Genomic DNA, 15,687 nt, shown 5'->3' on the forward strand with positions numbered 1-15,687 from the left:
TTGCAATCGTGTCGAGAGCAGGGGGTGCACATCTGGGCGAGCTGCAGAAGGATACGTGCAGGGTTGTGGGACACCCAGCCTAGCCTAGGTCTGGTCTCTGGTCTGGCTGCCTTGGTCACACTGCAGGCTGCAATTACCACAGTACACATCATCTCACCCTACATCTGGAGATCCAGCAGGAAGATTGTGGGCTGTGTAAGTAAATAACTGCAGATGCTGGTGCAAATCGAAGGTATTCATTCTCAAAATGCTGGAGTAACTCAGCAGGTCAGGCAGCACCTCAGGAGAGAAGGAATGGGTGATGTTTCAGATCGAGACCCTTCATCAGACTGAAGAAGGGTCTCGACCCGAAACGTCACCCTTTCCTTCTCTCCTGAGATGCTGCCTGACCTGCTGAGTTACTCCAGCATTTTGTGAATAAGATTGTGGACTGTGTGCATTTCTATGTGAGAGCTTTCAAAACATTGTTTTTGCAATTAACCAGAAACCCGAACTTGACTGAGTGTTGAAACACTCAGTGACAGGAGGAGGAAATCCAGGTCCTTTTATTTTACAGATCCTTTACTTTTTTGATAGTTTATTATCTTGTTAGAATAAAAGGGCGCACCTTTAGAAAGTAGATGAGGTGACATTTCTTTAGTCAAAGAGTGATGAATCTGTGGAATTCATTGCCACAGACGGCTGAGGAGGCCGTAATTGGGCATTTTTAAGGCAGAGATTGACAGATATTGATTAGTACGGGTGTCAAGGGTTGTGGGGAGAAGGCAGGTGAATGGGGTTGAGAGGGAAAGATAGATCAGCCATGATCGATTGGCGGTGTAGACCATTCGTGGGCTGAATGGCCTACATCTGCTCCTATGACATGAAGTTATGATAAATTAGTGACAATCTGGCATCATTCATTTTCTGATTGTTGTGGAAAAGACTATTTGTTACAATGTGAAAGCAGCTGTTCTGTGACCAAGGAAGGATTGGTGTGTTCTGGTTGGGGAGAGTGGACAGACAGAATGAGTTTTACTTGAGCAGAGGAGACTGATCGAGCTGTGTAAAATCTACGAGGCACATAGATAGGGTAGATAGTAGGGAAGCTCTCCAATGTAGAGGTGTCTAATCTGAGAAGCCAGAGGTACTTTAGACTCCAGAGATTCAACACTGAAACAGGCCCTTTGGCCCACCGAGTCTGCACCGACCAGCGATCACCCTGCACACTGACACTATCCTGTACACTGGGGGAAGTTTACAGAAGACAATTAACCTGCAAACCTGCACATCTTTGGACTGTGGGAGGAAACCGGATTACACGGAGAAACGCAGTCACAGGGAGAACGTACAAACTCCATGCTGACAGCATCCTGACAGTAGTCAGGACCGAACCTGGGTCTCTGGCGCTGTGAGGCAGCAACACTACCGCTGCGCCACAGCCCCGCCGGCCGGGGATTTAGAGAGGATCTGAGGAAGAACTTTTCCACCCAGGGGTTTCTTGGAACCAGAATGGCATTACCCTTGTGACTGGTGAATACTAAAATCTCACAATATTGTAATATCTAGACAAAAACATGAATTGCCAACGCAATTGTCTGTGCACCCAGACCTGGCTATTAGTCAAGAGTCAAGAGTGTTTTATTGTCATGTGTCCCAGATAGAACAATGAAATCTTACTTGCTGCAGTACAACAGAATATGTAAACACAGTACACTGTAAACAATATGATAAACGGGAGAAAAAAAAGGTTCAGTGTGTATATAACGATTATATATATATACATACTCACATGTACACATACACACTATATATAGTGTAAGAAAATAACTGCAGATGCTGGTACAAATCGAAGGTATTTATTTCACAAAATGCTGGAGTAACTCAGCAGGTCAGGCAGCATCTCAGGAGAGAAGGAATGGGTGACGTTTCAGGTCGAAACCCTTCTTCAAACTGAAGAAGGGTCTCGACCCGAAACATCACACTATATATATATATATATATATATATGTACACAAGCACATACACACATACTCAGAAAACAAACAATGGTAGTGCAATAGTAATAATAATAATAGTCTATTGAAGTTCAGAGCTTATTTGAGATTGTAGTGTTTAACAGCCTGATGGCTGTAGGGAAGAAGCTGTTCCTGAATCTGGACGTTACAGTTTTCAGGCCCCTGTACCTTCTTCCCGATGGCAGGGGTGAAATGAGTGTGTGGGCAGGGTGGTGTGGGTCTCTGATGATGCTGGCTGCCTTTTTGAGGCAGCAACTCCGATAAATCCCTCAGGTGGTGGGGAGGTCAGAGCCCGTGATGGACTGGGCAGCGATTAATGTGGATGGGTATGTGATAGTCGACACAAACATAGTGGGCTGAAGGGCCTGAATCTCTGCTGAATGACTAGATTGGCTCCTAATGAAACTTTTATTTTGCCATTACCAAATAGTTCAATAGCTATTTTATTGTCACATGGACTTAGATGCTGTGAAATGCCTCGTGTTGCATGGAATCCAGCAAAATCATACTGTACATAAGCACAATCACATATAAGTAAAAGAGTGCAATGATCGTAGTATAATATAAAGTGCAATTCTTTTGAGGCAGTGTGCGAGGAGTTCCCAAGTTACCAGCACCACCTTTTCATACCTCCAGTTACCCTCTCCCCTAACTCCCAGTCTGAAGAAGGGTCTCGACCCAAAACATCACCTATTCCTTTTCTCCAGAGATGCTGCCTGGACTTACTGCAGCTTTTTGTGTCTATCTTTGGTGTAAACCAGCATCTGCAGTTCCTTCCCACACATCCCAGCAACACTTGCAGCTTTCAACTATCAACTCTCAAAAAAGATTGAGTCTTAACTTGGCCTTAAAGGCCCATTGTTAGTTTATGTACCTCTGTCCATGAAATGTAAATACTAAAGTTTGTAAACGATTCTCTTACGATTTCTGCCAAAGAACATGAAAAGATTTTCTCGTTTAAATTGCAAAAAATTGTAATGACAGATGAATGGCATTGTCATTTGCTTGAAATCAGTTCTCAGCCCTCATCTGTAAAATACAGTCTGGAATTTTGATCTAATATCAAATCTGTGATCTGAAAATATTCACCTCTTATCACTTGAAGTTAAAAAAGAATTTACTAGCAGGATGCAATGGATATACAAATGGAATGGAATCCAGGTTTATTAATGTTTAGTCATTAACCTAGTCTCATTTACACAATGAAAGAAAAGTTGTACAGTAGTTATACAGCAGACTACCCAGCCACTCTAAATCAAAGTTTTAAATGTTTTAAAAACATTGCATTTTTCTGTCACTGACCTCATGAAGTTTAGTTTGAGTTTAGCGATGCAGCATGGACATAGACATTCGGCACACCAAATTCATGTGGACCATAGAGAGTGGGGCCATGGCAGTACTGACCTAAGATAGACACAAAGTGCTGGTGTAACTCAGCGGGTCAGGCCTCGCTGGAGAAAAAGGATGGGTGACATTTTGGATCGGGACCCTTCTTCAGACTGGAAGTAGGGGGTGAGGTGGAGCTGGAGGCGAGAACAGGTACTTGCCTGGTGAGTTGTTTCAGGATATCAAACTACTTTGTGATTTAGTTTAGAGACACAGCATGTGAACAGGCCCTTCATCCCACCAAGCCCATTGATCACCCCTTCACACTAGTTCTATGTTATCCCACTTTCTCACCCACATGTTAGAAACATAGAAAATAGGTGCAGGAGTAGGCCATTCGGCCCTTCGAGCCGGCACCACCATTCAATATGATCATGGCTGATCATCCAAAATCAGTACCCCGTTCCTGCTTTTTCCCCATATCCCTTGATTCCGTTAACCCTAAGAGCTAAATCTAACTCTCCCTTGAAAACATCCACTGCCTTCTGTGGCAGAGAATTCCACAGATTCACAACTCTCTGGGTGAAAAGGTTTTTCCTCACCTTTGTCCTAAATGCCTACCCCTTATTCTTAAACTGTGTTAGGATCCATTTTACAGAGACCAATTAACCCACGAAGTGCACGCTTTTCGGGATGTGGGGGGAAACCGAAACACTCAGTGGAAACCCATGCGGTCGCAGGGAGAACGTTCAATCTCCACACAGGCTGCAGCCGAGGTCAGGATTAAACCTGGGTCTCTGGTGCTGTGAGGCAGCACCTCTACCATCTGTGTCCCTTGCTGCTGTTTTTTGCTTCTTTTTATTTATGTTTTACTAGAAGAAATGCATTGCTATGTTGGAGACTTCCTGGTCAAACCAGAGGGCAACATCAAGTGGTCTGGACAATTAAAGAAAGACATAAAATGCTGGAATAACTCAGCGGTTCAGGCAGTGACACAAAATGCCTGGGCAGTTAGTAATGTCAGAGAGATGTGTATAACTATGATAGCTTGGGTTGTGCAGAAAGCAACAGGCAGTCTCACATTGACATTGATCTAGTGTCAATAAGAGCTTGGTTCTTAATTGTCTCTAAACTCATTTAACCTCAACAAGTTAATTGGAAGATAGCAGCTGATAACTTTTTAAGCATTAGTATTGTGGTATTCATGTACATTATCTGAATGTCACACTTGGAAGCCCAACGTTATGTGCTGAAGGACACACAGTGCATGAGTAACTCAGCAGGTCAGGCAGCATCTCCGGAGAACGCGGAGATGTGACGTTTTGAGTCAAGTCTGAAGAAAGGTCTCAACCCGAAACATCACCTGGCCATGTACTCCAGAGATGCTGCCTGACCTGCTGAATTACTCATGCAGTGTGTGTCCTTTTGTGTATTAACTAGCATCTGCTGTTCCTTGTTTCAATATTATATGCTGGTGGGGTTGAGCTAGTTTACAAGAGAGTAGTTAGCCCTGCACATCATCCCTCTGGAATGAGTGACATAGTATGGAAACAGGCCCTTCAGCCCACACCGACCGACATGTCCCATCTAGACAAGTCCCAGCTACCTGTGTTTAGCCCATATCCCTCTGAACCTGTCCTGTCCATGTACCTGTCTAAATGTTTCTTAAATGTCTTAAAATCTCTTCCAGAAGCTCGTTCCCTGTGCCCAAATTCACAACGCTGTAGTTGTGCAGAGACAAGCCTCTGTGCTTGCTATTGTCCCTGTGGCAGAAGCTGGCAAAGTAGATTATTTTGCTCTCCAGTGGTTTTCTCAGGTACAAGGGAAGCCCTGCTGCAGTATTAGTGTGGGCCTCACTCTCACTGCACTAATTGAACTTGGAACTTTCTCAGGAGCTTTAACATAAGATTATTAAGGGGTTGGACACGTTAGAGGCAGGAAACATGTTCCCAATGTTGGGGGAGTCCAGAACTAGGGGCCACAGTTTGAGAATAAGGGGTAGGCCATTTAGAACTGAGATGAGGAAAAACTCAGTCAGAGAGTTGTGAATCTGTGGAATTCTCTGCCTCAGAGGGCAGTGGAGGCCAATTCTCTGAATGCATTCAAGGGAGAGCTGGATAGAGCTCTTAAGGATAGCGGAGTCAGGGGGTATGGGGAGAAGGCAGGAACGGGGTACTGATTGAGAATGATCAGCCATGATCACATTGAATGGCGGTGCTGGCTCGAAGGGCCGAATGGCCTCCTCCTGCACCTATTGTCTATAAGCAACAGGAGTAGGGGATTCAGCCCCCCGTGCCTGCGCTGCCATTCAATAAAACCAGCCAATTCTTTAGACATAAGGAACTGCAGATGCTGGTTTCCAAAAAAGTGACACTAACTCGCCAAGTTACTTCAGCACTTTGTGTGTTTTTTTAGCCAATTCTTTGCCTCAGAGCCATCTTCCTGCAATAATCCCATTTGGCCTGATTCTTTAATATCTGAAAATCTCTCTCTCTCTTGCAAGTGGACAAAAAACAGCCACCCTCTCTCTGGGTGTAGATGTTCCATCTAATCTCCATCCAGAATTGTTCACCCCCTTGATTAGTGACTGTGGCTGCAGATTCTAGATACCTCAGCTAAGGGAACCATCTTCTTTGTACCAACCATGTCAAACCCCCTGTAAGAATTATATATGTTTCCAGTGAGATTGCCTTTCATTCTTCTAATCTCCAGTAAGTATAGACACAATCGACTTAATCATTCCTCAAACCTTCCATCCCAGCCGTCCACCTGGTGAGTCTTCAGTGAAACCCTCCATCACAAGAACATCCTTTCTTGGGCAGCGAGACTGGACCATTTGGAGTATTGCCTGCAGTTCTGGTCGCCCCATTACAAGATGGATGTGGAGGCTTTGGAAAGGGAGCAGACGAGGTTTACCAGAATGATGCCTGGATTAGATGGCTAAATTAACTAAGATGGCGTCCAAGCCAGGTGACTCTCTAGCATGCTGGTCCCAGAAGTGGATCTGCAATCATTAATTACAATTGCTCCACTCTTTAAAACATCTACTCCAACAGCACCATTCCTTCACTAAATGTGGTTCCGTTATCCTGTATCTGCACACTGTGGACGGTTTGATTGGAATCATGTATAGTATTTCCGCTCACTGGATAGCAAGCAACAACAAGCTTTTCACCTGACCTCGGTACTTGTGTGAATAAACTAAACTAAACCAGAGGGTATCAGCTACAGGGAGAAGTTGTTTTCTCTGGAACGCTGGAGTTTGTTGGGAAACGTGATAAAATAAAAGTATGTAATATTATGAGAGGCATGGATTGGGTCAGAGCCTATTTCCAAGGGTGGAAATGTCAAAAACTAGAGGGCATAGCTTTAAGATGAGAGGGGCAGAGTTTACTGTGTGTGGTTTGTATCAGTAATTTATATGAGAATGTGCAAGGCATGATTAGTAAGTTTGCAGATAACACTAAAGCGGGTGGTATTGTAGATAGTGAAGATGTCTATGATGCCACCAGTAGTAAGGAAGGCAAATGCAATGTTACCATTGATTTCAAAAGTACTAGGATATAAAAGCAGGGATATAACGCTGAGGTTTTATAAGGCGCTAGTCAGACCTCTTTTGGAGCATTATGAGCAGATTTGGCCCCCATATCTGAGGAAGGACGTGCAGGCGTTGGAGAGAGTCCAGAGGAGGTTTACGACAATGATCCTGGGGATGGTTGGGTTAACGTATGGTGAGTGTTTGACGGCTCAGGGCCTGCACTCGCTGGAGTTTAGAAGGATGAGGAGGGGAATCTCAATGAAGCTTACCGAATAATGAACGGCCTGGATAGAGCAGATGTGGGGAGGATGTTTCCACCAGTGGGAGAGTCTAGGACCAGATGGCACAGCCTTAGAATAAAAATACATACTTTACAAAAGGAGGTGAGGAGGGATTTCTTAAGCCAGAGGGTGGTGAATCTGTGGAATACATTGCCTCAGAAGGTTGTGGGGACCAAGTCTTTGAGTATTTTTAAAGTGGAAATTGACAGGTTCCTGATTGATCAGGGTGTCAAAGGTTACGGGGAAAAGGTGGGAGAATGGGGTTGAGAGGAAAAGATCAGCCATGATTGAATGGCAGAGCAGAATGGGCTAATTCTGCTCTGATGACTTACGAACATGGTTATCAAAATTTATAGCAGGATCTCGATCAGCAGGGCAAGTGAGCTAAAGAATGGCAAATGGAGTTTTACATAGGTAAGTGTGAGGGGTTGCATTTTGGAAAGTTAACCCAAGGCAGGACCACAGAGAATGGTTGGGGCCAGGGAAGTGTTTCAGAGCGGAACGATGCAAGAGTGCAGTTACATGGTTCCCCAAAAAGTGGTGTCACAGGTAGATAGGGTGGTAAAGAAGAATTTCTCTATAATGACCTCCAGTAGTCGGGATACTGAGTATAGAAGTTGGGATGTCATGTTACATTTGTACAAGACGTAGGTGAGACCACATTTGGAGCTTTCAGTTTTGGTCACTCTGTTTTGGGACAGTTGTCATTACGTTGGAAAGAATGCAGAGAACATTTTACAATGAAGTTGCAAGGACCTGAGGGCCTGGGCTATGGGGAAAGATTGGGCAAGCTAGTGCTTCATTCCTTGGAGAACAAGAGGCAGAGGAGTGATCTTATAGAGATGAATAAAATGAGGGGAATTTATAGGGTGAACGCACAGGGTCTTTTACCCATGATGGGGAATCAAGAACCAGGGGGATATAGTTTTAAGGTGAGAGGGGAAAGATTTAGTAAGAACCTGAGGAGCAACTTTTCACTTGGCCAGTTATGGTTATTTGGAACAAGCTGCCAGAGGAGGTAGTTAAGACAGGTACTACAAATAACATTTCAAAGATATTTGGGAGGGTGCATGGATATGAGTGGTTTAGAGGGACTGTCATGGGCCAACACAGACAAATTGGATCAGCTTAGATGGGGCATCTTGGTCGGCATAGACGAGTTGGGCCGAAGGGCCTATTTCCGTGCGGTTTGATTTGATTCCCCTCACGTTGTTTGAGGGAATCTTGGAAAAACCCACGCAGGTCACGGGGAGAACGTACAAACTCCGTACAGACAACGGCCGCATTTGGGATCGAACCCGGATCTCAGCGTTGCATTCGCTGTAAGGCAGCAACTCTACCGCTGCGCCACCGTGCCGCCCAAGTGGGGACCCCTCAGGGATCGAAGCTGTCAACTCTGTGTGGAGCCACAGGAGATGGGCAAGGTCCTCAATGAGTATTTCTCCTTTGTATTTACCGAGGTGAAAAACAGGAGGACGGAGGAACTTGGGGCAGTCAATGGAAGTGTCTTGAGAGCAGTCAGTGTTATGGTCGAAGAGTATGCTGAAGGTACTGTCGTGTGTGAAGGTAGACAAATCACCAGGACCTTGAGATCCGAGGACATTGTGGGAAACCAGAGAGGAAATTGTGGGAGCCCTGGTTGAAATTTATGAGTCGTCTTTAAATACAGGAGAGGTGCCGGAAGACTGGGGGGTGTCAAATGTTGTGCCTTTATTCAAGAAGGGCTGCAGGGAAAATGCTGGGAATTATAGGCCAGTGAGCTTAACATCTGTAGTTGGAAAGTTACTAGAGAGTATTCTGAGGGATAGGGTATACAGGCATTCATTCAGCCAAGGGCTGATTAGGGATAGTCAGCATGGTTTTGTACGTGGGAGGTTGTGTCTCACAAATCTGATTGAGTTTTTTGAAGACGTGACCAAAAAAGGTCGATGAGGGCAGAGCTGTAGATGTTGTGTACATGGACTTCAGTAAGGCATTCGACAAGGTTCCTCATGGTAGGCTGCTGTAGAAGGTTAGAACGCATGGGATCCAAGGAGAGATAGCTGAACGGATAGAAAATTGGCTTCATGAAAGGAAGCAGAGGGTGATGGTGGAAGGTTGCTTCTCGGACTGGAGGCCTGTGACTAGTGGTGTGCCTCAGGGTTCGGTGTTGGGCCCAATACTGTTTGTCATCTACATCAATGATTTGGATGAGAACGTACAGGGCAAGATTAGTAAGTTTGCAGATGATACAAAAGTGGGTGATTTTGCAGATAGTGAAGATGGTTGTGAAAGATTGCAGCAGGATCTCATATCATATCATATCATATATATACAGCCGGAAACAGGCCTTTTCGGCCCACCAAGTCCGTGCCGCCCAGCGATCCCCGTACATTAACACTACCCTACACCCACTAGGGACAATTTTTTTTTAACATATACCCAGCCAATTAACCTACATACCTGTACGTCTTTGGAGTGTGGGAGGAAACCGAAGATCTCGGAGAAAACCCACGCAGGTCACGGGGAGAACGTACAAACTCCTTACAGTGCAGCACCAGTAGTCAGGATCGAACCTGAGTCTCCGGCGCTGCATTTGCTGTAAAGCAGCAACTCTACCGCTGCGCTACTGTGCCGCCCTGGATCGATTGGCCAAGTGGGCTGAGGAATGGTTGATGGAATTTAATGCAAAAAAATGTGAGGTGTTGCATTTTGGGAAGTCTAACATGGGCAGGACCAACATAGTGATTGGTAGGGCTCTGGGGAATGTTGTAGAGCAGAGGGATCTAGGACTGCAAGTGCATAGTGCATAGAGTCGCAGGTAGATCAGGTGGTCAAATAGATTTTTGGCACATTGGCCTTCAGCAGCAAGAGTAATAAGTATAGAAGTTGGGAAGTCATGTTGCAGTTGTATAAGACGATGGTGAGGCCATATTGAGAGTATTGTGTTCAGATCTGGGCATTGTGTTATAGGAAAGATTTTGTCAAGCTGGAAAGGGTGCAGAGAAGATTTAAGAGGATGTTGCCAGGACTAGAGGGTCTGAGCTATAGGGAGAGGTTGAGTAGGCTTGGACTATTCCTTGGAGGCCAGAAGGATGAGGGGTGATCTTATAGAGGTGTATAAGATCATGCGAGGAATGGATCGGGTAGATGCACAGAGTCTCTTGCCCCAGAGTAGGAATCAAGGACCAGAGGACATCGATTTAAGGGAAGGGGAACAGATTTAATAGGAATCTAAGGGGTAACTTTTCACACAAAGGGTGGTGGGTGTATGGAACAAGCTGCCAGAGGAGGTAGTTGTGACTGGGACTATCCCAACATTTAAGAAACAGTTAGACAGGTACATGGGTAGGACAGGTTTGGAGGGATTAGGACCAAAAGGACGGCGGCACGGTGGCGCAGCGGTAGAGTTGCTGCCTTACAGCGAATGCAGCGCCGGAGACTCAGGTTCGATCCTGACTACGGGCGCCGTCTGTACGGAGTTTGTACGTTCCCCCCGTGACCTGTGTGGCTTTTCTCCGAGATCTTCGGTTTCCTCCCACACTCCAAAGACGTACAGGTATGTAGGTTAATTGGCTGGGCAAATGTAAAAATTGTCCCTAGTGGGTGTAGGATAGTGTTAGTGTGCGGGGATCGCTGGGCGGCACGGACCCGGTCGGCCGAAGGGTCTGTTTCTGCGCTGTATCTCTAAATCTAAATCTAAATGCTGACAGCTGGGACTGGTGTAGCTGGGACATGTTGGCCGGTGTGGGCTGAAGGGCCTGTTTCCACACTGTATCCCTCTCTGACTCTATGACTAATGCTGGCAGCTGGGACTGGTGTAGCTGGGACATGTTGGCCGGTGTGGGCAGCTTGGGCTGAAGTGCCTGTTTCCGTGCGGTGTGACTCTTAAATATCAATAGAAGCCATCGCTTGACAATTTCAATGCACCAACAGTGAAGCGGACACATGGTGCTCTTGAGGGTCAGTGATATCTGATTACTGCTGGGAGTTTACATGCAAACAGTTCATTTTCTCTAAACTGTTTTTTTCCAAGGACTGCTTTATTTTCTACTTTTCAATTTCCTAAGCATCTTTTAAGTGTTTTTCTAGTTGAATGTAGAAACAAGGAACCACAGATGTTGCTTTACACAAAAGGACACAAAGTGCTGGAGTAACTCAGCGGGACAGGAAGAACATGGAGAACATGGATAACTCAGCGGGACAGGTAGCATCCCTGGAGAACATGGATAGACAACGTTTCGGGTTGGGACCATTCTTCATACTTAGTTCATGTTCTCCATCGATGCTGCCTGACCCTCTGAATTACTCCAGCACTTTATGCTCTTTCCAATAAATTCGTACCTTATTTAAACTAAGGTACGGAGTTTTATTGGTTTTTGGTGATAATGAGTCTTTGGTCAGTTGTCACCACCCTAATGTGATGTGGTCCAGCATGTGACTGGCTCACCATTAGCAGAGACGCTAATGGATTCCTGGGTTAAAAATACCTTGCTCTCGGTTTATTGACCACTGCGAACAGCGGACAAACTGCATCACTGCCAGTGCGTGTACATCAAGCTGAGGGTCTGGGGCCCTCACATAGATGGCTGCCGAACGGTCTGACACTTTCCCCTTATCCAGCCCTGCAGGATCTCACGTTGAATGGTGTAAACAGCTTATAGCTGCTACTATCTCAACCCAACATTCAGCCTCTGTAGTGCCAGAAGCCATCTCCAAGGACTACAGGGTGAGTGACATAATTTTAACCTCGCGACCTCTGCTTTTCCCAAACAGTCAATCTCCTCTGCTTCCCTTCCCTTCCCTTCCCTTCCGAGTTGCATAGAACAGCACAGCACAGGAACAGGCCCTTTGGCCCACCTGATGCCGGTTTAAACTGCGCATCTCCCGGCACCTTGTCTATCTATATCCCTCCATTCCCTCCCTGTTCATGTGTCTGACATGCAGCTTCCACCAACACTCCAGGCAGTGTGTTTCAGGCACCTGTCGCTCTGTGTAAGAAATAAACTTGCCCCTCATCTCCTTTAAATTTCCCCACTCTTAAATCTGCGCCTTCTCGGATTTGCCATTTCCATCCTGGGAAAAATAAACTCCATCGACCCTACTGACACCTCTCATAGTTGTATATACTTCTACCAGATCGTCCTTTAGCCTCTGATGATCCAGAGAAAACAATGCAAGTTTGTCTGCTCTCTTCTTACAGCTGGTACATTGTATTCCAGACAGCATTCTCTTGTCAACCTCTTCTGCACCATCTCCAAAGCCTTTACACCCTTCTGGTGATGCTGCGTCTTTTAAATGATGCCAGTCTCATCCTCTAGCTTTGCCCTCTAATTGCCCACTCAGTTTCTGAGACACTGTGTGTGTGTGTCTCTCTCAGTGACTACTCCTAGCTATTTAAGAATAAACAGACTTCATGCTTCACTTCCTTGAATGCCGCGCTGCGGATACCAGGGAATGCAAGGGTAAATTCCTCGCTGATTATCTGCTCTGAGAACATGTGTGTGATTTGGTTGCTTGTTCTATCCACCAGCACTCTCACTTCTGCTGAAACCAGTGCAGCTGAATGTACAGGAGCTGGGGACAACTAAGAAGGGTTAATTTTGTGTGCGCTAGCTTTAGGTGGCGCTCACCTCCGCTCAGTCCGCCTTAACCTACCTGATCTCCCGGTGGCTCAGCACTTTAACTCCCCCACCCATTCCCAATCTGACCTTTCTGCTCTGGGCCTCCTCCATTGTCAGAGTGAGGCCCAGCGCAAATTGTAGGAACAGCACCTCTTATTTCGCTTGGGTAGCTTACAACCCAGTGGTATGAACATTGACTTCTCTAACTTCAAATAACCCTTGCTTTCCCTCTCTCTCCATCCCCTCCCCCTTCCCAGTTCTCCCACCAGTCTTACTGTCTCTGACTACATTCTATCTCTGTCCCGCCCACTCCCCTGACATCAGTCTGAAGAAGGGTCTCGGCCCGAAATGTCACCCATTCCTTCTCTCCCGAGATGCTGCCTGTCCTGCTGAGTTACTCCAGCATTTTGTGTTTACCTATGTATGCATACATGCAGACATATATGTATATATAAACACACCTACATGCATACCTGCACACACGTATATGCACATACATGTATACACATACATACATACACACACACATACATATATTTCATACACACACACATTTGTATATAAATATGAATATATTATACACACATATATATATCATACACACACACATTTTGTATACATATATATATATATTATACACACACACATACATATATTTCATACACACACATTTGTATATAAATATGAATATATTATACACACATATATATATCATACACACACACATTTTGTATACATATATATATATATTATACACACACACATTCATATATATATATCTTGCACTCTGAGGAGAGTGGTAAATGTTTATTTCTCTCTGGTGCGGTTTGTTAAGTGAGCATGAGTCATGTGCATTTGGAGCTGCAGTGTGGAGCGAGATGGCAGGTGCAGCACAAGAGGTAGCTCATTCTCTTCATAATTTCCCGTCTCGTGTTCAAGATGGGGAAGTCGCTGCGAAGGGGACCGCGAGCAGCGAGCCAATCCCTGCCACATCTCCTGCGTGCTGCGTCTCTCTCTCTCTTCCCCCCCCCTCTCCCCCCCTCTCTCCCCCTCTCACCCTCTCCCTCCCTCCCTCTCTCCCTCCTGCATTGGAGCAGCATGCAGCCTCTGTTGCCAGTTGTGAATACAGCAGAGAAAGCTGCGAGATGGCAGCACACCACAGGATTCCCTGCACAGATCAAAGGGAACACAGCCACTGTGTCTACCCCAACAGACAACAATCCATTGAGTTAATATTAGTACTCGTGAAAAACCTACAGTGTCAGCACAGCGTGAACGCTGTAGAACTTTGGATATCACTGCAATTGGTCTTATTACAGTAATTTTATTTGCAATGTTGGCCAACGGGAGTGAACAGGATTCAATGATGGGGTCCTGCCCCTGCATATCCAGCATCTTTTATTGATTTCTTCTTGATGTATTTTAACTAACAGGTTTTCAGGAGACCTGATCTCGGGGTAAGGATAAAACCAAGCAGGAAACACAGCAGGCTCATTTCTTTCCTGTTTGGCTCATGTAGTCTGATGCAAAGCTTGCTGTGTGTGTGTGTGTGTTTGGTCCCTTGTTTCCTGTTTGCAGTGTAAATACAGTTACTGTTTATGAATTAACGACCTTTTAATGAAGTTGATATTTTTGACTTGCGCGAAGCTGAGTAAAGACGTGGAATGTGCCAGGTTGAGGTGTGTGGCAGTGGGGATGGCCATAGGGGGAAGGGTTTGTTTTCATGTTCCAAATATTGTGGCAACAAAATAGATTTCAGCCACTTCCTTTTCTCCTTCATTGCGGGCCTGAAGAAAGCGGGCCAAAGTTTATAATATACAGAACAATTTACATCCCCCACCGAAAAATAACGTTGTGAAGTCAATGTCGAATTGATCATATGAAGAGATTGATAATCCCGAAAGTTAGCCCAGGTGTGGCGATACATCTCCAGGAAGGGCCGCGCAGATGGTAGAGCTGCTGCCTCCATCCCAACCTCGGGTGCTGTCTGTGTGGAGTTTTCACGTTCCCCCTTTGTGACCCCTCCCACATCCCAAAGAGGCGTAGGTTTGTAGGTTACAAACTGGCCCGCGAAGATTGCCCCCCCTCCCCGAGAGTGCAGGGAGCGGATGAGAAAATGGGATAACATCGATCTTATGTGAATGGGTGATTGATGGCCGGCCTGTACTCAATGGGCCGAAGGGCCTGTTTCCATGCTGTATCTCTGAATGAGACTGAAAGTACTGTCAGTGGCACCGAATTAGGAGTGTGGAGATAACACAGTCGGTGATGGCTTTAACAACACTGCAGCGTGGCTGCGTGTGAAAGGTGCACCATAACCCCGAGGAGACGATTTAGTGAGAAGGATAATTATTGGACAGAATTAATCTAAAAGAGCTGGTGGAGAAGAGGGTTATTACAGTTCAACAGTAGATCTACATTAAATTTTTTTAAACAAAAGGACAGACTTTACCACTCACTTTCAAAAAGGTTAGAATTAAAAAGTCATGTGGAACCTTGGCTAAGTCAATTCAAGAGTCCAGAGTGTTTAATTGTCATGTGTACTGACAACGGAACAATTAAATTCTTCCCAGCAGCAGCACAACAGGCCCGTAAACAAAAGTTACATCCGATCAGTTTAGTTCAGAGCTGCAGCATGGAAACAGGTCCATCGGCCCACCGAGTCCACGCCGACCATCGATCGCCCATTCACACCAGCTCTATGCTCTCCCACTTTCATATCCACTCCCCGACACATTAGGGGCAATTTACAGTCGGTAATTAACCTACAAACCCGCATGTCAGAGGAGGAAACCGGTGCACACCGTGGCAAACCCATGCGGTCGCATGGAGAACGGACAAATTCCGTACAGACAGCACCCGAGGTCAGGATGGAAACTGTGTCTCTGGTGCCGTGAGGCAGCAACCCTGCCAGCTGTGCCACTGTGCCGCCCTACATAGAA

General features: G+C 45.7%; 1 protein-coding gene across 7 annotated transcripts in view; it reads left to right on the forward strand.

The window, feature by feature from the left end:
- Positions 1-15,687, forward strand: part of LOC144600518 (phosphatidylinositol-3-phosphate phosphatase MTMR1-like) — a 54,848-nt gene that overhangs the window by 1,074 nt on the left and 38,087 nt on the right. For 2 of the 7 annotated variants that reach the window (XM_078412177.1, XM_078412179.1), the window contains exons 2-3: positions 11,745-11,850; positions 14,179-14,202. The exons of 1 other annotated variant lie outside the window; for it this stretch is intronic. In XM_078412177.1, the coding sequence (XP_078268303.1) occupies positions 11,745-11,850; positions 14,179-14,202 (130 nt within the window). Of the gene's footprint in view, positions 1-110; positions 196-11,744; positions 11,851-14,178; positions 14,203-15,687 lie in introns of those variants that run through there. 4 more of the 7 variants (XM_078412178.1, XM_078412181.1, XM_078412183.1 and 1 more) reach the window with 3 other exon arrangements.

The sequence above is a fragment of the Rhinoraja longicauda genome, chromosome 15 (assembly GCF_053455715.1).
Source record: "Rhinoraja longicauda isolate Sanriku21f chromosome 15, sRhiLon1.1, whole genome shotgun sequence".
Lineage (NCBI taxonomy): Eukaryota > Metazoa > Chordata > Chondrichthyes > Rajiformes > Arhynchobatidae > Rhinoraja > Rhinoraja longicauda.